General features: G+C 39.0%; 1 protein-coding gene across 3 annotated transcripts in view; it reads left to right on the forward strand.

Moving 5' to 3' along the window:
* Positions 1–1,758: 1,758 nt before the first annotated feature.
* Positions 1,759–26,633, forward strand: part of fras1.L (Fraser extracellular matrix complex subunit 1 L homeolog) — a 269,516-nt gene continuing 244,641 nt past the window's right edge. The window contains exons 1-2 of one of the 3 annotated variants that reach the window (XM_041591087.1): positions 1,759–2,325; positions 18,439–18,470. In XM_041591087.1, coding sequence (XP_041447021.1) covers positions 2,250–2,325; positions 18,439–18,470 — 108 coding nt within the window. In that variant the 5' untranslated portion in view covers positions 1,759–2,249. Of the gene's footprint in view, positions 2,326–6,618; positions 7,085–18,438; positions 18,471–26,633 lie in introns of those variants that run through there. The other 2 variants (XM_041591088.1, XM_041591086.1) reach the window with 2 other exon arrangements.

Below are 26,633 nucleotides of genomic sequence, written 5' to 3' on the forward strand. Positions count from 1 at the left end.
ATGTTTCTGAAGCAAACAGATCAGTTTTACTACATGATATTTTCATTACTTAAAACACTTTCATTTTTTGGTCTTACTGTTCCTTTAAGTAGTGTGGATTCAATAATAGGCAAAAACATATACATGCACCAAAAATTCACAATTAAAGTTTGGTGAGACAATGTACTGACCTTATAGTCATGTCTGAGGTTAATGCAGTCAGTTTGGTGAGACAATGTACTGACCTTATAGTCATGTCTGGGGCTAATGCAGTCAGGACTGATTTAAAGCCTTGATGGGGCCTGGGCAAAAAGCCAAACATTTTTGAAACCACGACCACTTTTTTGGACACACCCATTTTACTGCAACACAACCCTGATATGCCAGTATAATTACTATACAAAATGAATGAGGATATTAATTAATTTAATCTCTAAGTAAAATAATTAACAGACATATTAATCCTAGACGTGCCAGTATAATACCCTGCCTGCAACTTTCCAGGTTCTCCCCTCCTTCTCCTGGGATAGACTGGCCCGTTGTAAGCAAACTCCTTGCTTTTGGGACACTGGGACAGCCCACCTCTGTCGGGCAGGGGAGCATGTACCTGGCTTCAGGAGAGGAGGTTTTGTCCTACAGTTGTACTCTCCTGAGGTAGGAGGCAGCAGGGAGCCCCCTGCAGAGGATGCCTGGACATGAACCCCTTGGTGCTGCTACATATACTGCTTTGCTGAGTTACTGATACACACCCCATGTCAACAGGTCCAGGTTTACAACACGAGCGCCTCTAGGCCATACAAACCTAGCGCTCGTCCCGCCTACCTTTATGCGCGCAACCACCCCTGCTTGAGTGTATGCGATAGAGCTCTAGGTAACTGTATGTCCCCAGTGGTCCTTAGAATGCAGCTGGGCAGCATGCCGCCCTTAAAATTTTGCCGCCCTAGGCCTGGGGCCTTTGTGGCCTCACCACAAATCCAGCCCTGATGCCAATAGGGTTGCCACCTGACCGGTATTTTACTGGCCCGGCCGGTAAAAATGAAGGTTGATCCCAATGTTATTAATGGGGAAAAAAAAAAAATATATAAGAAGGCCGGTATTTTTTTCCAGAAAAGGTGGCAACCCTAGATGCCGATAACGTCATCCTTCCCTTTGTGTAATTCTGAAATCTTCTCACCCCTCCTGCTGGGTTTACTCTTGCTGCTTGTCCAATCTCCTGGCAGTGTAATATTCTGTGTATAAATGGGCATGCGTTTTATTTTATGCCAAGTGAAAACCAGATTTGATGCCATTATTTTGGGGTAAAATAAAACACACTTTGATAAATTTGACATTTATATTACAGAGAATTTTACACAGTTTCGTCAGCAAATTTGATTTTACACAGCATAATAAATAAGCCCCTTTGTGCAACCTTTCCTCCTGACAGGAATCCAAAGATTCTGCTCCGTTTGTCCTGCAGCAGGAGACTGGAGTGAGCAGCTATTTGCAGGAGAGGGGAGGGGGGGGGAGAACTGCTGTTCCCGGCAGAATAATCGTACTGCTACTTGGAGACAGAGTTTCTAAAATCAAGAGGTAAACCCAGCAGGAGGGGTGAGGAGATTTCAGAATTACACGAAGGCATACAGTGCGCATCAGTAACTCAGCATATACAGAAGGGGTTCATGTCCAGGCTTCCCCTGCAGGGGGCTCCCTGCTGCCTCCCACCTCAGGAGAGTACAACTGCAGGGCAAAGCGAGCTCCTCTCCTGAAGCCAGGCACACGCCCCCTGCCCAACAGAAGAGGGCTGTCCCAGTGTCCCAAAGGCGAGGAGTTTGCCTACAGCGGGCCAGTCTATCACAGGAGAGGGAGGGGAGAACCTGGAAAGTTGTGGGCAGGAGGCGGAGTTGTACAGAGATCCCAGCCAGCCCGGAGCAGTGGCTGTTGCAACAGATCTGGGGAGTGAGGGCCACCTTGCAGTAGTACCGCCACCTGATCTAGGAACTTTAGAGCAGGCTTGATCCCTGGCATTTTGTGCGCGATTCCAGATCTGTCGGGGGAAAGCAGAGGATCTGTATGGTCTGGATGGGGATAATTCGTTGCTGTGAGTGAGCTGCACCATTCTTACCACGGGCAGGGATTCCAGTACCCTGTGACTTGAAAGCTCCCTCACCGACCGCTGTAATTCATCATCACCACCTTCCAAATATCAGCAACTGGCCGGTTCTGATGTCCTTGTGTAAGTGAACAGGTCCCTCAGGCTGCCAGTGATCCGGGGCCACGCTTTGAGCACTATGGATTGCAGGAGACTCGGATTTCACATGATTGTGATTTTCTTTGGATTTACACAGTTCATTCTTCAGTCAGAAGGTCAGTCTTAATGATTTCTCTATAGCATTGTTTCCTTTACTGGCAGTTTAACTGGGAACCACTTCCGAACTTTAGGTGCAAAGGGTAAGTATTCTGTAGCTTTAACTCCAGAATAGACATAACTGCAGCATTCCTGAATCATACACAACATAAGCCTGATTACCAGGGGAATGTGAGCAGGTCTAGTTCACTAACTCAAGCCATTCAGTAAGCTCAGCGTACTCTGACACCCCTAGCATGTGCTTTTTATCTTCTCCCAAGTTACTAAGCACCGTGCTAGTTCCAAAATAGTAGTACAGGTATGGGACCTGTTATCCACACCCAGGTATTTTCATAATTTGGATCACCATACTTGAAGTCTACTAGAAATCAATTATAAAGATTAATTATGTCTTAGTTAGGATAACCCACAAGATGCTGTTTTATTATTACAGAGAAAAATGTTAAGCATTTGTCTAAAATTGAGTCTAGGGGAGATTTCCCATAATTTAGATCTTTCAGGATAACAGGTTTGCAGAGAACAGATCTCATACTGTAATACAGAAACTCATTACTGTTATTATGGTGCACTTGAAACTCATGGTATCAATTGCCCTAAAGGCACTTCGAGGACTCCTGCTGATGCTCCAATATGCCCTATATCAATGCAGAATTACGTTGATTTTTCTTCAGTCCCTCCTTATAGCCTGTACTATACAACCTGTTGCCCTCCTGCTGTAGAACTAAAGCTGGCCATAGACTCAAAGATCTGATCGTACGAATTGAGGATTCATACGATTTTCGGACCGTGTGTGGAGAGTCCCGACATTTTTCGTTCGGTGGAGATCGGTCGTTTGTTCGATTGGACAGGTTAAAAGATTTCTGTCGGCTGTGGGTAATATCTCTGCATGTATTGCTGATCGTACAATTTTCAGAGGGAGACTGTCACTAGCTTTGGTTGGACATAACTTTGTACGATTGCTGTCAGGGGCAGAACATCTGCTGATCTGTTCTTTTGTACTTTATTTGATCAAAATGGTTAGTGGCAGGTCGGGAGATGGGGAAGTCCGATCGTACGTTGATTCGTACGATCGGATCTTTGCTTCTGTGGTCATCTTAAAGCTTTCACCTTTTGGGGCTGGTTGGGAATGGTTGGGAATAGTTTGACAGTAGCTGTAGGGATGCAGGTTGGTCATTGCTGTTGTAAGAGTATAGGCTTATACAGTTCCTTCAAAAATTCTGTAACTATGTATCTCCAGGTTCTCAGAAATTAGGTAATTTTTTACCATTCCCTCCAGTTCTGTTAATGCAGTGTTCTTAACTCAACCGTGTGTTTTTGTAGGAATGTCTAGTTAATTGCCTTCTTTTGTCTTTTTTTCTAGTAAAGAAAACAAAATAACTGATTTATAACAATTATTAATCTAGAAACATGAACAGAACAATCCACACTAAATTTAATTTGTTATTAAACAAAAATAAATGCACTTTGAATTCTACACTGTCCTGCCATCACTTAAACTGGCATTATTTGAAGATTGACAGGTACCAGTAGTATAGTGTGGCCATGGGTTGAGTCTGGTAAAGCATTTTACTCTATCTCAAATCACCTTCTCTGCTTCACTTACAGCCTTCTGCCCTTTATCAGATGTATGTATGCATGTGTTTTCAGGGGAAATAGTAGTTGTTTGTGGGAAAAGGCTATTGTGGTTTGGCTGGCAGCTCAGAGCAGGTCAAAATGTGGGTTGTGGGTCTAATCCAGGTGTTGGTTGTCAGGTCTGGCCTGCCTGATTAGACCTGGTCTACCTACTATTGGAAAGAATTTAAAAATATATGTGTTTAGGACGGTGCTGCTGTCAGAATACATTTTGAGTGCTGTTTGATGTTCCTGTGCGAGTTGAGTTGTGGTAGCATTTATTTTGAGGTTCACTTATCTGCTAAACAATACAAATGTGGCCACATATACGCTAACATACTAATTTATCTATTCAATGAATTAATGAAGCCAATCTCTACATGTTTGGCCACCTTTAGGCAGATCTTTTTTCAAAATTATTTCTCTCTATCCCCCTGCTATTCTTCACTGTAAAATTATGTTGAATAGATGTAATTTTCCTAGTTTTTTGAGTTTCTGACAAAATGTTTTTTTTCATTCTGATCACATCACAGTAAAAGTAATGCAGGTCAAAGCCAAGTGATCTCCATTCATCTGTAATATGATATTCTTATGCTGTCAGCTGGACACTGGGAGAGAGGAGATGGTGAATGAAGACATTCCAGGGCCCCTGTGAATTTGCTTCTTGAAAAAAATAACTACATTTTCAGATTAATGGTTTTGATTTTTTAAATTCCTGGATACCTGTCTCATTAGCAAAGATAAATCTTGACTGACCAAAATCCTAGACTGACCTGCAGTATGTACCCATTTTTTTTCTAAAAAACTACCAGCGATTTAACAGAAGGTTGGGTCAGTGAAATCAAGGTTAGAGGCTAATGAGGTTTGGTAATAAAAGGTACCAATTAAAAGCAACCAATTAATAGCTAGCATTTACTGGTAACCTGTTTACAAGTAAACTATACTCTATTTGGATTAGACAGCACCGAAACAAGGCAATTTTTCTTAAAAAGTCTTTATTTAGAGGGCTTTTTCTCAGACAGACATACAGCTCAGCAATGAAACAACAAGCTGAAACTATAACAATGCATGTAGTACATAGGTAAGAATGTTACATCGTAGGTTAAAAAAACAGTGAATAACTGCTGTCTTTTCACATTTAGCACTTCTTGTGTAGCCCTACAGTGACTTTTTTCCCTCATATCGCACTTGTTTTTTGTTTGGTACCTAAAACCATTTAGGCCTCACATTTCAACAACTGCTACATGTGTTTCTCTTCTGTATTGTATGTATGTATACCTTTATTTATAAAGAACTTCTTGGATACACAGCACTGTACAATATAATATAAATGTGTTTCCCTTTCGATTCCTATACTTTATAGAGCTTTATAGAGATTGGTCATCGTTCACATTGGTCCTTGCCTCAGTAATCATTTATATATAATCCATACCATGCATTTACTTTGGTCATACTTTGTAATATTTTGTGGGAAGAAATCAGTATATCTAGAGGAGACCTATGCAGACAGGCGGAGAACACACTTTGGAGGGGGGCTGAATGGAATGCAGGACCTCAGTTCTGCACATCATCAATGCTAATTATTGAACTACCAGTTACTGTTTAACTTTGTTCACACAATTCAAATGTTGTAGCTTGTGAATGAGTATAGAATCTGTTATCCAAAAACACGTTGACCAGAAATTGGGGGAATGCCATCTCCCATAGCTTACATTTTATTCAACTAATTTAATAATTAGTAGACTTAAATTATGGAGATCCAATTTACAAAAAAGATCCCTTAACTCAAAAATCCTAGGTCCTAGGCATTCTGGATAACAGGTTCCATACATATATGTATAGTGCCTGAACTGGCACTTATAGAACAGTGTAACAAACTGTAACCCACAGCACCTTAATACCCCTCTGAATTGTGTCTGTATGTTACCCTCCCATTTAGACTGTAAGCCCTACGGGGCAGGGTCCTCTAGCCTTTTGTTTCCTTGACACTGAGCACTTAATCTGCATTGTAAATATATTTTATATTTTTGTGAATTGTATTCTAATAAGGCACTTATTGTTACTTTTTATTCCAATGACCCCTTGTTTGTTACTACTAATTTATTGTTTTGTTGTACAGTGCTTTGCCCTCAAGGAGCGCTTTACTAATAAAAATATACATACATATATAGTAATTGCAAAGACTTAAGGTGGCCGTAGACGCACAATAATATCGTACAATTTTTTTTTCCCGTACGATATCAGGTGCGTGTATGGTGGGACATACAACATTGACAGAAGACTTGGAATCGGTCCGCTCGTCAATCGGGCCAGCCATAAAAATTTTGATCAGGAGTCTTGTAAGGCACCTGAACATCGGTCATTGTCAGTGCTGAATAGTCAGATACAAATAGTCCAAGTCTTCTGCCGATATGGGTCGGCTCGTCTCCCACCATACACGAACCGAATATCGTCCGAACATTTGTTTCGTATTATTGGTGTGTCTACGGCCACCCTAAGTCCTGGTTTCTGAATGAGCTTTTACCAGCTGCCTTGCTGCATTGTTTTGGGAGTCGGAAACATGAGTGCAGAGAGTATAGGCCAGGCAGAACTGCAATAACATTTACAAATTACTTTAAAACCTTTGAATATTTGTAATGAATGTACATTGTATAACGGAAAGTTGCTTAGAATGATATTTTCTTGAATAGTTCAAAAATAGTTTTTGGGTAGAGGACCTCTTTAAATTTTATTAATACTTTGATCTGCTTTCCCTTTAAGCTGATACCCATTTTAGCCTTGGTTTATTCAGTGACAGTTTATTAGAAGGCTGACACCTGTTGCATGTAGCTCCTTATGCTGAAGTCAGAGTGGAATGCAGATCTGTTTATCTCCACTGCATGATCCCGCATCAGGCTTTTTGCTATGGTTTGCATGCTCCTCCACAGAAATGGGATTAATATAGCTGCATATTAGGCCCTGCCAGAGTGTGCTGCTCCCTAAGCACAATGTTTGTTTTACTGCAGTTTCCCACCCCCAGACAAGGAGAAGGGGGAGGGGATGATAAGGTCAAACTCGAGACTGTGCTGAGTTTTTCTTTTTGTTTTTTACCTTTTATTGAGCAGACAGAGGGAGAGAGCTCACAGTGTGGTTGTTTGTCTTGCCTGGGTACTGAAGATAGTTCGTTACAGGGATAAGTATTCATTAGAAAGAAATGCAAATCATTGTTTTCACTTAATTTTTTTATTGAACCGTGCTGGAATATGCAGCAGTAATTTTGGCACGGTTACTTAAAACGGGTGGTTTTAAATCATTATTGCTTTAGGAGAAATGTGACTGTTATGGTGCTCAAGGCAATAGAGGATAGGAAGGTTTTGTTCACTGCACTGTTTAAATGTCTGTCCGGAAGTTTGGCTGATTTCAACAATACTGCCTGACCATTGTGTGCATGTATAGACTGTTGGAGGGCCGTTTTTACTTCCAATCTTCCAATCATTTGGGTGGCCAAATCAAATTAACTGGCTGTACAAGTGTATGTGTACAGTACCGCCTCCAGTATATATATATATATATATATATATATATATATATATATATATATATATATATATATATATATATATATACACTCCATTATGGTTTTGACTCAGACAGCCCGGTTTTTGGGAGGGCTATCTGGGTCAAAACTGCCTGCCCGGGTTTCCTATTTTGGAAAATCAGGCAGGATTTACTAAGATTGACGCAGCAATCGGGCACGTTATAGTTCCACCCGCCCTCTCACTACCCTGCATGCAGCTTGACGACTTTGCCCCATGATGTCATTGTCCTGCCCGGAGTTATCAGCGGGGCCCTACATTAAGACCATGTGTCAGTCAGTTACAGTACAGTATGGTTTGGCATGTGTATAGCAAGCTTAAAGTTTTTCCTTGACCCAGTGCATTGATCACCTCTATTAATATTGGCCATCAGTATGCAGAGAGTGCATGAGAATTGCTGCTGGTTGTAAGAAATTGTAAGTAGCCCTGCTCAATCCCTACAATAAAGTAAGATATGTAGGCTACAGGTACACTGCAAACTAGTCTTATTTTCTTTGGAATGAATGTGTGTAGTGTAAAATGCATTTGAGTGTTTGATCCCATATCTACATAAAAACACTTGTATGCTCTAGATTCTGGGTATTGGTCAGTGGCGTAACTACCGGGGGAGCAGGGGGTGCGATTGGGCCAGGGCCCGCACCCCCTCAGGGCCCCCCTGTAGCTTGCGCACCACTGACAATCCTGGCTGATTCCGGGCGTACGGAGGGGGCGGGGGGCCCGGCTGCACATCCCACGCCAGGGCCCGCCCCCCTCTAGTTACGTTACTGGTATTGGTATGTGCAATACGACATAAGAAATATTGAATTCACTTCGTAGATTTAATCCCTACCTTATTCAGGATTCTGGGAGTGGGACTTAAAGTCCCTTTGCTTTCCAGAGAATTTGTGTGTCATCCACTATGGAAAGCAGAGGGATTCAAAGGAATTGTTCAGTGTAAAAAACTAGGTAAATAGATAGTCTGTGCAAAATAAAAAATGTTTCAAATATAGTTATTTAGCCAAAAATGTAATGTATAGACTGGAGTGAGTGGATGTCGCACAGAACAGAACACTACTTCCTGCTTTTCAGCTCTCTCTGAGTTAAGGCAGGACTCCACAGATGATTCCTCCGTGATCTGCCGCGCTGCGCATAGACGCAGGCGTCACGTCGGATGCGACGGAAACATAGTAAGTAATTCTATTGTCGGATCGTGTCGCATTGTTGCAACACGACTGGCAGATGCAGCGTGCATCGACAATGTGACACGATTCGACAATAGCATTTTTTACCTTATTTCTGTCACATCCGACATGACGCCTGCGTTTTTTCACAGAGCATCAGATCGCGGCGGACTCGTCCGTGGAGTCCTGCCCTAAGTCAGTGACTATAAGGGGGCCCACATGGGACATAACTGTTCAGTGAGTTTGCAATTGGTCCTCAGCATTCAGGTCAGATTCAAAAGCAACAGTTATGACCCATGTGCCCCCCCCTCAAGTATGATTGATTACTAACTGATTGGTTACTACCTGGAAACCAAGATAGCTACAAAGCAGGAAGTAGTGTTCTGGCTTTTATGTTACACATTGTCACTCCAGCCTTTATACATTACATTTTTGGCTAACTAACTGTATCAGAATTGTTTTATATTTTGCACAGCCTATCTATTTAAACAGTTTTTATTTTTACACGGAACTGTTCCTTTAAAGTCCCAGGATCCATCCCTTAGCAATAGAAGATGATGCGGAATGACTCTGTGCCTAAAGATGTCTGAGAAATGGTTCATATGAGCCAGAAGTTAGATTATATATATTTTTTTTAAATCTGTGAAATCAGGAATGTCTGTGAATGTGATATATTTATATCTGGAAGATCAGATTAATAGAATATGTTCCAGTTTGCTATAGATATATGGGCCAAAGCGGTCACAAACCTATAGAAGGATTTGCTAATTAATTTTGTTACTAAGTTTTAACCTTTCCTTCTCCTTTAAGGGAAGTTTCCTACCCGAGGCAAGTATTTTAGAGGAGCAAATATCTGCATAGGCAGTCATTTTCTCAGGGCCTACCATTCTTTTGTGTTTACGGGTCATAAAGGAACTTGTATAACCTTACCCTAAAGCAATGAATTAAGTGTTAAAGTTGCAACACACCTCCGCACATCATTTTTTTTAAAGCTTTCTTTTACATAAGGCTAGTGGCATACCTTGTGGAGCAATACAATTTTGCCAGTGTAACTACATATTTTCTTATTTCTTAGTAAGCGTGAGTTTTACCATACAGACTTTTAATTCCTTATGTGAAAACGTGAATTTTTTTCATTATTAAAGAAAACTTATTTTGCCTTTATAACTACTAAATGTTTCTCTATGTACGTTGCATTATCATAACGTCTCTAACAATGTTTTCTTCAAGATGATAGCACTATTGAACACTGCATTTCTTCCTACGTTGGAATTTTTAAGTAGCTCCTCAGGGTATGCAATCAGTGCAGATTAGGATATACCCACATGAGCATAAACAGATCAATCACTCACAGTCATTTTAAACTGAAATTACACCTAAAGGAAGAATGGGGCCTCTACAGGGAAGCTTATTCTCTTTATAAAAAATCTGCATATATTGTTAGAGTATATGGTTCCCAAACAATTCTGTCTGCAGGGGTTTAGTGCACTTCATAGAGGTACTGTAGATGTAGACTCTAGTCAAATATACAGTAGGTAGCCTGTTGCAAACACTTAACTTTCCCCGCATGCTCTGATATACAGTGCTTTGCAAAAGCAATTAGACCCTAGACCAATTCACATATTTTACTGCTTTGGATTTGGTCAACTCCAATATTTATCCAGCAGGATTTGGCTGAATCCAAGTACCTGGCCGAACCGAATCCAAAACCCTTAAAATCAAATGATCTTACAGATGATTAAGGAAATTGCAACCCCCTGTGACACTTTTCATGATCATTTTCATATGTAAATTATGGTTCAGATTCAGTTCAAGATTCACCTGAACACTTTGTGAAAGATTCAGTATTTGGCTGAAGCCAAAAAAATTAGTTTTTGTGCATTCCTAGTGTAAATGTGATGGGACTTTATGGAGATTGTAATTGCCAAGAAAGGGAATAAAACAAATCTATATTCAATAAGTATTAAATCCCAATACCTGCAAAGTTAGTATGAACTAAATTTTCAGGTTATTTATGGGTAAATGGTCCATTCTTTCAGGCATATATGAGGTATGTTATTTAGATTACACTGTAGCATAAAATCTGAGGCCATTGTAGATATCCAACTCTTTTGTTTTTGAGACACTCAGATGTTATTTTTCCTTGTGTGGGAGCATTACTACTGAAAGGACAACGGTGATGGCATTTTTTACATTGTTTTTAACATTTTACATTACATTTTAGTAGAACAGAAACTTCACGCCCTCCTGACACCACCCCCATTAAATTGCATGTGATTGTCTAGAAGTCTGATTCGCTAGGAAACCATCACCTGACAAGTTCTTGCACAAAAACTTGCATATGATTCACATGATGAGTCTATGGGAGAAGTTTCCAGTGTATGTGTAGCATTTCTCTAAAATAGGTTTGCAATATTTCCCAGTATTTTGCACCATCCATTCTTGGAGTTATCAAGATATCCAGTTTCTGCTGATGAAAAGTGGCCGGGAGCATGATGCTTCTTTGTGATATGGGAAAAGGATTTGTTGTAAGATGAGACCAAAAGAGAGCTTTTTGGCCAAAGTTCAAAGTAATATATTTGGAGCAAATTTAACACTGGCTTTCATTCTCTTTAGGGAATGAAAATCTGGCCTGGCCGCATCTCTCATCAGAACATGTAAAAGATTAGTGGCCAACCTAAAAGTAACAGTTGCACCTTTCACCCATGCAGTGCAATTACATTTATCTGCGAGTGACAGCATGCATTAATTCCAGTTTATCAGGATATGTCGACTCAGTTGGGTGGCATGGAGTGGTTTTTAATACATGTGTTGCCTGATCATTTAGAAATGTTGTTTATGAGATTGGTCAGGGGTCTTTAATAATCTTGCACATGTAGAAATTGTATTGAGCAATTTTCAACACAAAGTAAATTTTGTCTCCCGGCTTTTTTTTAATAGTTGCATATTCTTTCTCTATCTGTTATCTAAAAAGCAGTTAGCGGCACAGAAAATTCTCCTTATGGTCCAGTTAAAAAAGGAAAGTGCAAAGTAAAAAGATCTGCTCTCCAGTCCAATATAATTATCAATAGATCTGTAGCAATATAATTTCTGTTACTTATTCCTACCATACATTTGCATGCAGTGCTTTATGGTATGAAAAAGCAGTCAGTTGGGGGCAGATTTATCAAGGGTCAAATTTCGAGGGTTAAAAAACCCTCGAATTCGACCCTCGAAGTAAAATCCTTCGAATTCGAATATCGAATTCGAAGGATTTTAGCGAAAAATCATTCGAATGGAACGATTCAAACGATTTTAAGCGATCGGCCGAATGATTTTTATTCGATCGAAAAAAACTAAGAAAAGTGCTATGGGAAGGTCCCCATAGGCTAACATTGCACTTAGGTAGGTTTAAAGTGGCGAAGTATGAAGTCTAAGTTTTTTTTAAAGAGACAGTACTTTGATTATCGAATGGTCGAATGATTTTTACTTCGAATCGTTCGAATCATTCGATTCGAATTCGATCGAATTTGACCAATTCATTGGTCGAAGTACCCAAAAAAATACTTCGAAATTTTTGCATTCAAATTATTCACTCTAGCGTAGTAAATCTGGCCCTTAATGTTGCTTTCACTTTGTGATATTGGTAAAATTAATATATATACTGTATAGGGATGCGCCAAATCCACTATTTTGGATTCGGCCGAACCCTCAAATCCTTCTCGAAAGATTCGGCCGAATACCGAAATGAATCCGAATCCTACTTTGCATATTGTTTTCTGACAAAAAGTCACGTGATTCCCATCCCTAATTTGCTTATGCAAATTAGGATTTGGTTAGCCCGGGCAGAAGGATTCGACCGAATCCAAATCCTGCTGAAAAAGGCAGAATCATGGATTCGGTGCATCCCTAATACTGTATTATATGCATTGCCTGGAATAAAGCTGAGACCTGCACAATAATGTATAGTACTTTATTAACTAATTGTGCCACCATTTTTGAGCATTTAGTGTGTTTGGACCTCTACCATTATCCTGAGGTATGGCTACAATTAAGTGAAATCTGTTAATTATAGCCTCCAAATTGGAATAGAGAGAGTTGGAATCATATTGAAACTTGAGACCTTGGGGACACGGAGCATTGGCTCCACTGCTCTCAGGCAAAAAAAATTAAGGCTGAGAGCAGCGGAGCAAAATCTCCATGTGCACAAGGCCTTAAAGATGGATGGCATTGTTTTTCTTTCTCATGCGTGATAATTTACTCCAAACATCCTTACTTACCTTTATTTTTCAACTGATTTCTCTAATCATTGATTTTTTCAGTTCAGCCTAATCAGAAATTATATTAAGTTGATAATAACAAGAGAATGTATTAAAAGTAAACTTGCTATCTAAGGAGTAAGGGCTACTTTATTAACATAGATGCTAAATTGCACAAGTGTCGTTGCCAATAGTAATCAATTAATCTGCTACTATAAGATCTGCATATTCTACATTATTATACTACTGTATATTCAGCAATTTTTACATCTCCACTCTGCTTCATGTAGCTGCTCCCAGGCCAAAGCTCTACCTGTTAGTACAGCTACACGGAGCGGAAGAGAGCGGATGAGAGCGGATCTGGAAAGAAGTGGATGGTATGCCACATGGGGTACACCACATGATACCAAATTTTGTATCAGAGCAATTATTACTACAATACATAAAAAATAAAGATCAGCGACACCCCTTAAGAGTGAGTGTCCCTTTAAGTATTCATAATCTAGTGTTCATGCAAGGGTTAAGCACGTTTTAAATGACTCTGTTGTGCTGGGAGAATATTGTGATTTATCTTCAAATCGCACATTCCGTAAATGCACGTACTGTGGCAGAACCCTCACCAAACACCTGCTGCATCCAATGAATCAATAAAAGCCTATACTTTCTCCCATAATACACTGACCACATGGAGTTAATTCACTTAAATTTTAAGACCAACTGACCTGCTTAGGGAGAGAATCTGAAATTCATCAGGCAGAGAAACACACACTAACATACTATACACAAAATAAATTACAAATCTTGTAGTCATTCAGTCATAACTGTGGAAACATGGATGCAATAAGGGAAAGCATGCAAGGGTTAATGACTTCAATACCTTAGGGATAAGGTCACACTTATAGGTCAAGTCAACCCCAAAATAAAAATTTGCCTAATAAAAGAAAACATATTTCTAAGCAACTTTCCAATATACATTTTTTAAACAATTTCAGTGTTGTTCAAATTAATTGCTGTTGTTATTTGTAACCTTTTATACAATGTTGCAAAAATCATTGTATAAAAAGTTATTGTTTCAACAGTGTGAGCCACCAGGGCAGAGAATAGAAAGTTACAAATGCTGCTTTTACTAGCTATACATATACAAATAATGTAAAAAAAAAAAAAACATAGAAAAATTGTAATGAATGAATATTGGAAAGTTGCTTGGAATTATGTTTTCTTTTATTAGACAGATTTTTATTTTGGAGTTGACTTGCCCTTTATTATAATTTGCTTTTTTTTTCCGTAAATGAGCCCAGTACATATACATGAGATATTATAATACCATTAATTGCATTGCACACAGACAGGCTTTGCTATATATTTTTTTTGTTACCATTGTACTGTATATATACAATATATATACAAGACATAGTAGTGATTTAGATAATGGGAGCTGGGACATGATTTCTTGAGGTGATAATATGATAAAATGTGATTTAATTATCACCCATTGGCATGTAAAATTCTTCTCTGCCTTGTTGGCATGCCTTTTGATCAGTGGTCCTTCTTACATTATAATATATATATATATATATTCTTTACATGTGGGATTCCTCTTTTTTCATGCATGAAATGACCATTTCACATTACCATTCATGAAGAAATATTGACCCATATAACTCATTTTAAAACTCACTGCAAAGTGAGAAAAGAGTAATCATCATCTGTTACGATTGTAACCATGATTCTTAGTTAACACAAGTTCTCTTTTCACAGTAGTTATCGGTGCTGTTTGTTAGGAAGAAGCATGAAATGATTCAGCAAATTTTAGGCAAAATTGTTTTGTTGGTCAGACACACATGCATACAGTATATAGCAGGGGATCCTAAGGGCATAGTTATTTCCTGCCAAACATTGACTTGGGCAATGATCTATCTATAATGAAAGGTACATAGAAGTTTCATGCATTCTGCTGACAGATACCTCATAGAGCTGAAAACATATCAAACAAAAAATAAAATAGGCAAATTATAATAAAGGACAACCTGTTATTCAGAAAGCTCCCAACTATGGAAAGGCAGGGTCCCATAAACTTTGTTTTATCCAAATATTTTTACAAATGATTTAATTTTCGTCTGTAATAATAAAACAGTACTTAAAAAAACCAAGATATAATTAATCCTTATTGGAAGCAAAACCAGCCTATAGGGCTTATTTAATGTTCAAATGTTTTTTTGTTTTTTTTTAATTAAACTTGAGTTAAGAAGATCCAAATTACAGAAAGATCCACTATCTGGAAAACCCCAGGTCCTGCTCATTCTGACAGGTCTCATTACCTGTATATGAATTTTAAGATACATATGTTACATCTGTAAATGCTCCTTTACTCAGCATGAGTTTTTTTTTTTGTAGCTACTGCCCTTATAAGATTGGTGTGTTGGCAATTAAATGTTATTGCAGTCGATGACGTTACTTTGCTTTATTAAGGCCGTTGCCTCTTTTCTCAGCTTTGATGTTCTCTCAGGAAGAAATGCCTATTTTTTTATCACTATAGATTATTCGTAGGATTCCTGCTTAGTTTATGTTCCTTGGAGAGGGTACTCTGTGCAAAAATGCTAATGCACTTAACATCACTTACTTGTTGCTATGGTGAGACTAGGCTGCAAAAAAAAATGTATGTCAAAAATCTACAATTTAACATCTAGCTTCAATAGCTTCAGAATATAAATAGATTTCTGATATTTTACATTTGTGAGGTCTGTTATGCAAAACTGTTTGGGACCTGTAGTTTTTCCATAATGTGGATACCCCGAAGCTACGAAAAGACAGAATCCGAAAATCCGGCATTTCAAACCTGTTGAGGTCATGTATAAATCAATGGGGTCACAATCCCAATTTGAAGTTATCATGGTCTGCTCTGGGTTTAGCCCCATAATCCCACAATATATATCCACGTCTAATCACCAGCAAATGCTTTTCCACTGAAAAAATGTAAATCGTCTGTGGGAAAACATATGCAGACCTTTGTTTTTCCAAAGTCACCCAAAATTGTCTCGTGAGGAGACTTCGGGCAACTTCGGAAAAACTAAGAGCCACATTTTTTACCACTGGCGATTTATTTTATTGCTTGTGGGAATTCATTTATAGAAGGTTAGAAGGTCGCACACAGAAGAGGAGATTTGTTCTCCTAGTGTGCCATTATCCTTAATGGACAGCTGATTTTATGACTATAAGAGGGACAAAGTTAATGGCACAAGGTAATTACTGTTGTCCCCTCAGGGAGGATTTTGGGGTACAAAAAGTGCATGTCTGCTGACAGCTTCTTCCCATTCATCTGATTAAGGGTCACACTGGCTATAGAATTTGTTTCAAGGTGGGGGATTTTCTGCCTTGAGTTTGTGCTGTCTCCTTATGTCAACTTGGCTTTCGTCCCAAACTCCTAAAACATGCTAGCTGGTTAGTTGGCCCCAAAATATATAGACCCAAGTCCATTCTTTTTTTATTGTGGAAAAATGATGTGCATATTAAATGTTCTGCATCTTTAAATATTGTTAATTAGGCTGGCAGCACCTGCACTGGTACATTATAGTGGTTGTTCACCTTTAAAGTAACTTTTAGAGGCAGATTTATCGAATTTCGTGTTCACAGGAGTTTTTTAAAACTCCCATAAACTCCCATGAACTTGAAATTTATTAAAAAAATTAGAATTTTTCAAATTCGGTTGAATGCTGTGGAACGGAAAACTCGAATCAAAATTTTCTGTGCAAAAAACTTGAATTTCAGGAAGGCTGCAAACAACTCCAAATTGATCCCAGGACATCTTCCATAGGCTAAAACAGCAATTTGGCAGGTTTTAGGTGGTGAATAGTCAAATTTGAGTTCTTAAAGGGCCAGTGATTATTTAGCTTTTTATTCAGCAGCTCTACAGTTTGCAGTTTCAGCAATATGATTGCTAGGGTCCAAATTATCGTGGCGACCATGCATTGATTTGAATGAGAAACTGGAATATGAATAGGAGAGGCCTGAATAGAAAGATGAGTAATAAGAAGTAGCAATACCAAATAAATGTGTAGCCTTATAGACAATTTGTTTTTGATGTTGTCATTTGAAAATTGGAAAGAGTCAGAAGGATTAGGCAAATAATTGAAAAACTAAACCAGGTACCCTGTAATGTGGCAGACACAGCCTTTGTCCAATATATGTCAAAATGCCTGAGTTGCAAGGTAGACAGGTAAGTTACCAAGCTCTGTAATATGATGACAGCACTTTAAAGGAGACAGAAAGTTGTTTCACACTTGGGGGTGCCAAATGTTAGTGATTGTATGAACTTACCTGAAACCCCAGGCCGGTGCTCCTATCAGCAGAAAACTGCACCGGCCCAGGGTTCTTCCAGTGTGTACCACAGCGCAATCCTCTTCCGGCTTTTTCTTTCTTCTCATGGCTCCGCATTAGAGTGAAAAGGCGAACTTAAAAAAGCCGGCTATTTCGTTCTACTGCGCATGCGTCTGCCCAGGGAAATTTAAAGAATGAAGAAGCCGGAAGAGGATCAATCCGTGGTCCTCACTGGAATAAGGCAGTGCAGTTTTCTGCTGAAAGGAGCACCGGCCCGGGGTTTCATTTAAAGGGGAAGGAAATCTAGTTGGCGCAAAACCCTCCCCCCTGGCCTACCTGTCCCGCTGGGCAAATGCCCCTAACTTGTTACTTACCCTTCTGCGCAGGTCCAGTCCAGGGAGTTCAGAGACGACATCTTCTTCCACGCGATCTTCTTCCTGCTTTGACCGGCGCATGCGCAGTAGGAGCATTTCGCCGGTACGATCTACTGCGCATGCACCAAAAGTACTTTGTGACTTTTGGCGCATGCGCAGTAGATCCGTACCGGCGAAATGCTCCTACTGCGCATGCACCAAAATTCTGTTCAAAGCAGGAAGAAGATCGCGTGGAAGAAGATGTCGTCTGTGAACTCCCTGGACTGGACCTGCGCAGAAGTGTAAGTAACAAGTTAGGGGCATTTGCCCAGCGGGACGGGTAGGCCAGGGGGGAGGGTGGGCAACACACGGGAGGGGGGGAGGGTTTTTGCGCCAACTAGGTTTCCTTCCCCTTTAAATAAATACATTCACTTGGGGGTGCCTAAAATTTGGCTCCCCCATGTGTGAAATTACTTTCCTTCTCCTTTAAGATTCTGCAAAACACCAAGAAACTGCATAAAGGTAAAGTATTGGCAGGGCTTGAGTGTCCTTGTATCTTGGTGTGGTGGCGAATACTAATAAATTGTGATAATACTGCTGGGTGAACCCCAAATGTACTCTTTATGCAAACAATCTACCCTACAAGAACTGCTTAAAGGTGGCTGATGTTAGTAATATGGATGTGTAGCAATAATCTGTATTGCTAGTGCCATTTTGGTCCGATTAATTGTTGTCCATCCCATGTTTTCCTACAATCTTGCTGCTAGCCAGTTAAATGCATTAATGCTTTATGGTATTGTTTTTTTAGCCTTTAAATAATTTTTTCTCAAACCCATGATTTCTTCTTTTTTTTTTGTACAGGTACCTGTATCTATCAAGGTTCCCTGTTTGCGGTAGGTCCTTTTTTTTTTATATAACCCTTGCCTATATTTATTCATTACAATGTCACTTAAGAATTTGCACATTTGGTTTGCAAAGGGAAAAGAACATTTAACATAATTATGCAAAGATTCTTTCCATATTTCAATATTTTAAAGCTTTATTTAAGAAGAGATTTATGTCTTTTACATATTTTAAATACGCAATGTGTGACAGGTCAGTGTTTTAGAAAGTAAGCATTTTCCTGCGTGCCAGAACATGATATGTGCAACCAGGTTAGGACAAACATAAAAAAAAAAGAAAAATCAAGCCTGCCGACAAGCAAATACAGTGATGTAATCCCTTCCCAGTTCAAGTTGAAGATTAAAGCAAATCTACTTGCTATTGAATTCAAAACACACGGTGGTTTTCTGTATGCAAGCTTTTTATTTCTTTATCTTTTTTGAATTTCATAAAGTATATCTCTTTTTTTAGCATTTGATTTTACAGTTTTCAGCTCATATTGCATTTCTCTTAGCTTACTGATCCTTTGCACCAGGGAAATTCAGCAGTCCACCCACATGCTTGTTGCAGAGCAGACAATTGCTTTGGACAGAATTAGTAGCTACGGTATATCGATACCTCATTGTATCCAAAAGACAGTCTGGTTGATTTACTTCTGATGAAAAAGGTTACATTTGTGAGATAACTAAAATTATTTATAATAATAAATATATTAAATACATTGTATTAAAAATACAACTCAGGTTTTCTGTATTAGTAAGATTACATTTGTGCAGCAATTTACTGTTCTGGATACTCAAAACAGAATTCATAACCAAAACCAAATTCTGCATTTGCTATATCCTTAGTTTTAAGAGCAGACAAGAACAGGAATAAATTTTAAGCTAAATGGTGAAAATACAGCGAAGAAGTGTGTGCCTTAGTCAAAGTACATGTATGTGATCTGTTATCCGGAAACCCATTAAAGCTCTGAATTACGGAAAGGACCATTTCCCATAGACTTCATTATAATTAAAACATTTGAAGATTTTAAAAATGTTTTCCTTTTTCTTTATAATAATAAAATAGTACCTTGTTCATGATCCTAACTAATATAGATTTAATCCTTATTGGAGGCAAAACAGCCCTATTGGGTTTTTTAATGTTTAAATATTTTTTTAGTAGACTTAAAGTAGAAAACCCAAGATCCTCAGCATTCTGGATAACAGGTCCTATACCTTTTCTTTATCACTGATCTAGAGTGCAATTCGACTGTAAATTATCTCTGAAGGTGTCAGCAGTTTAGATACAGAGGAGAATGTTTTTAGGGAGGTTTATATGAACTATATGAACAATATATGAACAAATTTGTAGTCTTGGTGCTATTGCCCTCAAAAACATCTACATTAGCTGTTGTTTTATTACTTCCAGTGGAGCCAACTTCCTGAGACTGTTGAGGGTTATTAAGCTAGTGGTCTATGTTATGTTTTCTGCCAGGGTTATCCAGGTCTGTTTTTGACAGCCTTGACCATATTTCTAGCTGTAGAAGATCTTTATATCGTGTTTGACTCATTCAAAGGAACATAAAAATGACAACACAAAAAAGACGAATTATATCTGCAAAATTGCTGTTCTGAGTGAGAAAGACCAGGCAGAATTTCAAGAATTATAAAACACTAAATCAAACTATAAGTCTTAAAGTTTTGTTTGATTCCACAGGAAATGTTCCACTCATTTGGGCAACAGAAAAAGATTTCACTGAGCATTAGTGGATTTTTACCATAAAGTCTATGATGGTCCATGTGGGCCCATATAAATTAATATATTTCCATATTCAAATAGAACAAGCATGACTTTTTCTTAAAAAAGTCTCTTTTTCTGCATTGTGCATAGGCCATAGAGTACAATTTTTATTGCTGATCCATCTGTGTGTAGTAAAATATCTTTTTATTGAAGTCACTGAGAATAACCATATCAATAATTTTACTGTTAAAGGATTTCACATTGCCAGTGTATGATGGAAAATTACTTCCAGGTTATGTGAATATTTTATATTTTAATGTACCTTTGTTAACATTACAGAGATTGCTATCCTAGCTTTTTAACATTATATTGAGATTATAACATTTGAACATGCCTCTTGTCCCATTCATAGATATGTTTTAGGTATGGAACTGAGGGGTATGGAACACATAGGTTAGAACTCACACATTGCTACCTACATCTTCCTAAATTCACTTTATTGATCTTGTCTGTGTATTTGAATTTTGCTTCCTGCTGTAAAAAAGCACTAGCATTGTTAATCACTATGCAATAATACATTGGGTAGATACCCAGCTATATGAAAGCAAAAACCTTGGGACTTACATATAAATTGTCCAGAGTAAATGATTAACAGAATACTAAGAGTTATAGTAAATGATATTAATGGAATCCAGTAGCTGTAATTGGATTCCAGGAATGGATGTCTATAATGTCCCTATTTAGGGTTAGGTCACACCTGTGTTAGAAATTCCAAACGCGTTTCTTCGCTTTCTAAAGTTTCCACTTCAGGCGACTTTGGAAAATGAAGCGCCGCGAGTGCCGCGCTGCAGCCGATTTCGCTTTCTAGCAGGCGGAAGACAGGGGGAAGCCGTTAGGGGGAAAGAAGAGTCGATTAGTCGCCGGCCGACTAAATCTCCCTGAATCTCTAGGTGTGACCTTAAAGGGACAGTATTTCATTGTTAAACTCTAGAGCGGGGCTGTCCACCTGGCGGCCCCCCTTATGTGGCCCTCCATATCAAAGTCTGCCTGCTGTGTCTGTTTACCATTTGTAAGATTTAAAAGGTATCACTACAGAGATTAACTGGCCCCTGCATTGTTTAATCAAATTCAGACTGTAATCCCCTGGATTGTTTACACCTGTGATCCTCCTGTATTGTTCACACTTGTGACACCTCTATTGTTTATATCCTAAAACTCTGTACTGTTCACACCTGAGACCCAGATTGAAATTGCCCACATTGTTCACACCTTATTCAAAATGCTAATGGGGCACCAGCACTGTGTCACTGTAAGTAGTACATATTAGAGGTCCTGATTTTCCTGTCTCCTGCTCTGTTCTGTCTTCCCTATGATCCCTGTGTGTGTCATACTTTGCCTGCTTTTTGCACCCTGTGTTTGCCATACTCTGCCTGACCTATGACCCCAATGGAACATAAGCCTGGTATTTGTTCTGGGGGTTTGTTAGCATTTGACAATTGTTGTTAGGGGCCCCTAAGGTGTTTAATCATATGCTGGGGTACTGTATTATACACATGGGAGGAGGAGGCATATGGATTTAAGAGTATGCCTTAATATGACTTTTTCACATATGAGTGACATCCCTGCCGGTGCCAGGCCAAGGTAGTTTGGCACCCTAGGCAAGAGCTCCAATCACCGCCCCCTGTCCTGCATTACCATTTACCTCCTTATCATGATGGTTTTTAAATAAAGAAAGCAAGAAAATGTACAACACTTTCATTTATATTACTGCCCCCTGTACCTGTACCAGCAAGCCCAGTAGCCATCCATCATACTGCCCCCCATACCTGTGCCAGTAGCCATCCATTATACTGCCGCCCCATACCTGTGCCAGCAATCTCCGCAGCCATCCATCATACAGCCAAAAATAAATCTGATCCACCGGACTGAGTGATCATGATTACTGAAACAAATGATTAAATAAACACTTGAAAAAAAAAATTAAAAAAAAACCCCATTAAAAGTACGCCCCTCAATGATGGTCTCCTAGACAGCTGCCTACCCCTAGTTCCAGCCCTGATCCCTGCAGTGAGCACCAACCATCTGTTTTTTTTGTGTGCTATTAATTTGGACATAGTCTTGCGGTAACATGGGTGTGCTTTAAAGTGGGTGTGGTCTAAAAACAGGGAGTGGCTAACACTGGCTTCCATTATTAGCCCTCCACCATGTAGATTAGAAAAATTCCGGCCCTCTGTACCATATAAATTGGACAGCACTGCTCTATATTTTTGGACTTTAGCACTGCTCTAGAGCCCAGAACCCATGCTGCCAAACAATCATCCTTTCCTGGTGTGTAATTTAAAAGTTATTTCTGTTCATCCATCAGTGTTTTATTTGCAGCAAACAAAAAGTGATGTTGTGGTACTGCAACCACTGTATTGCTATTTCCAAAATTCTGTCATGTTTTCTGTTAATGAAGAAGGTACAGTAGCAATTAAAAGAGCTTTTGTTTTAAAATAATATGAATGCATATTAAAATTAATTCTTGAGCCCAATGTGCAAGCCTGTGATTATTGAAAAGGATAGGGAGTAATACTAATGCTTGGATGGATAAAGCTGGTCATAAAGTAAGGCATAATGAACCATTGATCAGATAATTGCTTTAGAAGCGCTTGTTTTCATAAAAAGTGCATGACATCCTTGTAGTGTTTAGTCAGGAACTGAAGTAGTTTAACGGAATCACTAATGCAGCAATAAAACAATTAAACTCCTTTGTGTGCTCTTATTATGATTTTTGTGCAAATTGTAGAAAGACATTCTTTAGATGCTGAAATCTAAAAATTTGTAGCCTGCTGCGTTTGGTGTTTGGAATTTCCAAACACCAAACAGGGCATATGCGCCATTAAATAGAAACATTAGATTTTTCTTGAAGGATAGCTTTAAATGATAATTCAACCTGTTCGTAAAAAAAACCATACCCCCTACCCCAGGTAGACCCCCCTCCCCCCCTCCAGGCTAACTACCCCCCTGGGGAGATGCCCCATACTCCATAATTCTTCCAGCAGAGTTCCATGAGTCCATCTTGCGTGATCTCTGTAAGCTGACTGAGAAATGGGTATTTATGGAGCAGTTTGCCGGTTTGCGACTCTGCGCATGCGCGAAATTAGATGGAAATTGCCGATCTCTCAGTCATTTTACAGAGATCGCGGGAAGATGGATGTGTGCAACTCCGCTGGAAGAATCTGCACGGAGGGGTAAGGATGGAGTATGGGACATCTCCTGGGGGAGTAGTTAGCCTGGGGGGAGGAGGGAGGGGGGTCTACCTGGGGTGGGGCGTACGGGTTTTTTTTACAAACAGGTTGAATTATCCTTTAAAAAGCTATTTGATTTAAGAAAAACAATACCCTCGAACAATTTAGGTCTCTGTAAAAATATATTGCATAAAACAGCTCATATGTAAAACCCTGCTTCATCTCAATAAACCACATATAATATATTCATAATAATATGCTTTTTAGTAGTATGTGTCATAGGGTAATCCAAAATAGAAAATTGCCATTTTAAAAAATAAGGGCCACCCCCCTGGGATCCTAGGATTTTCAGTGCAATGTTAAATCAATTCATGCATGTTAGGTCACAATTAACAGACAAGCTTCTGTGTTTTACTCCCACACTTCTACCTGTTCCTGTTAGTGCTGCAGTATTTCTGGTCAGGTGATCTCTGAGGCAGCACAGAGAATATCATACAATGATGGCTCAAGGGAAAATATGTAAAAGGGCAATATTTACTTAAATATATATTATATTATATAATCTATATATTATATATAAGGTTCTTTAATATGCCACTTAATATGATGTAAACTATCTGTTGCTTAAGTATTCATTATGGGGGTAAAGTTTTCCTTTACATAAATAACCAAAATAAACACATTTTGTATAAATATATTTTAAAAATCAATAGCAATGAAAAGACTAATTTAAAAAGTATTATGTGTTTTACATGCATTAAACTATAGTGTACTGTTACTCCAATGGGGGCCATTCAAACTAAGTAGAGACAAGGTACATGATTACACAGCAGATAACATATAACAGGGGTCATTTACTTACACCCCAGACAGAAGTGCAAAAACACACCCCTAAGGGTAATGGCTCAAGGGGCACACCCAGCTGCTTTCCACCCCTGCTATGTGTGTGCACTGACAGGTATGGGATCTACTTGTCCGCTGACACATATAGAGGATTTTGGTGTGGAAATGTGGTATGCATTTTCTTGCCAAAATCCACTCCTCGTGTGCCCTGACAGACTGATCCTGTGCAGATGCAAGTTAGGGGGCTGTGGGTGGGGTAAAATCTACTTGCATCCCCCCATCATGAATACAGAGCTGTTGAATGCAGTCAGCACTGTTTTCATGTGGCAATTCTGCATTTGTTCTTTGCACTTTGCCCTTGAGGTAGTAAATGGCTTCTAATAAATTCAGTTAGAAATTCAGTAGTTTAATTTCCTACATTTGAAGATAAACAAGAATTTAATGCCATTCATGACACTCTACAGGTCTATAGAATGAAACTATAAAATATGAGACTATTTAATAAAACATTTGTTGCAAAGAAATCTTTTTTTGTACAAAAAATAACTTTATAACTTTATATGTAAAAAGATTTCTTTTAAGTAATAGCATTATGGTACTTTAAATGCAGCATTGAGTTACTGACAACTGTATTTATAGGCTTTTGCGCATTTAAAGGGGCAGTATATTCCCTTTGTTAACTTTAGTTCAAAGAATAGGGCTTGTGCTGAACCTACTTTTCTATGTATGTTTTTTTTTCTTGAACAAAATCTGAAACAAAAGTTACATTCTACTTCATGACTTGTACTAAAAATCAGAACAAACCAGCAGTCTACAGAAAAGCCACTGTATATGATTTGTTTTAATTGTGCTTGTAGGGAACATGAAGTAGAGTGCAGATTTATTTTCAGTTTCAGATTTTGCTGTGTTTAGTACAAGAATTGATTGAGTTGTCAGCAATAATAAACTTGAATCACTCTAATTGATCAAAACCCTCCGAAAAATACCTCAAACATCATGAAGGCTATGAACATCTTCATATGATTTAAGGGACCTCTGCCATTGACTTCTACTTGTCCTCGACAGGTTTTAGATGGTGTATTTTTGGATTCAAGCTATTGCCTGGGTCGGGTATAATAAATCTCGAAAAACAACAAAAAATTCTAGTTTTTTTAACCCGAAAAAATAAATTATTGACAAAAAATAACCTTGAAAACTTGAATTTTTCGTGGAAAACAGAACTCAAACCTTAATAAATCTGCCCTTACTGTTTCTCTTTGGAATAGAAATTGTCACAAGTGTTGCTGTATTGTGTTAATTACAGTTATCTCTGATTTACAGCTTAGTGTAATAAAAATACACCAGTGCATCAAAAGGATGTATAGCTGAAACAGCTGTCTCCAAAGAGAATTGTCACAATGGTCCAGGGCTTTGTAAGTAAACATCAGAAGGATGAGCACAGAGTTTTTTTTTGCCTGGAGGATACTCAAAGCTGTTTTTCTCAGGCTTGTATTTGTAGTCCTTCATACATCCGGGGGCACTTCAGGACATATTTCTGCTTGAAGAAACAAAGCTGAGCCTTGCCTCCCTCCACACACATGCTTACCTGACCTCCATTTTACACCCTTGCATAAACATAGGTGGAAATCTGCAGTGGTGTGAAGATTAAGCACACTTCATTTATGCATAACTGCCTTAGTCCAGTTTGTATAAAGGCCTTAAAAGAACAGTTCAGTGTAAAAATAAAAACTGGTTAAATAGACAGGCTGTGCAAAATACAAAATGTTTCTAATATAGTTAGTTAGACAAAAATTTAATTTATAAAGGTTGGAGTGACTGAATGTCTAACATAATAGCCAGAACACTACTTCCTGCTTTTCAGCTCTATAACTTTAATCAGCGACATGAAGGGGGGGCACATGCAGGGGCAATCCTGCCCAATTTGCCGCCTGAGGCGGCCTTTGTTTTTGCCGCCCCCCCGCCTCCCCATGGCACTCACCTTCAGCGCCAGACGGGGGTCGGGGGGTCCACGTCGCTAGTGCAGAGAGTGCAATTGCGCTCTCTGCACTATAAGAGCCGAATTTCCGGGTTGAAAGCCGGCAATTCGGCTCTTAGTTACCATGAGTGGCATTTTTGCCTCCCCAGGCAACCAGGGAGTGCTGCCGCCTGAGGTGAGTGCCTCGACTCCCCTCATTGGCGGAGCGCCCCATGGCACATGGGACATAACTGTTCAGTGATTTTGCAATTGATCCTTAGCATGCAGGTCGGATTCAAAAGCAAACCGTTATGGCCCATGTTTCCCTCACTCATGTCTCTGATTGGCTACTGCCTGGTAACCAATCAGTGGAAACCTGCCTTTATACATTACATTTTTGCCTATTTAACTATATTGGAAACCTT

This window comes from Xenopus laevis, chromosome 1L (assembly GCF_017654675.1).
Source record: "Xenopus laevis strain J_2021 chromosome 1L, Xenopus_laevis_v10.1, whole genome shotgun sequence".
Lineage (NCBI taxonomy): Eukaryota > Metazoa > Chordata > Amphibia > Anura > Pipidae > Xenopus > Xenopus laevis.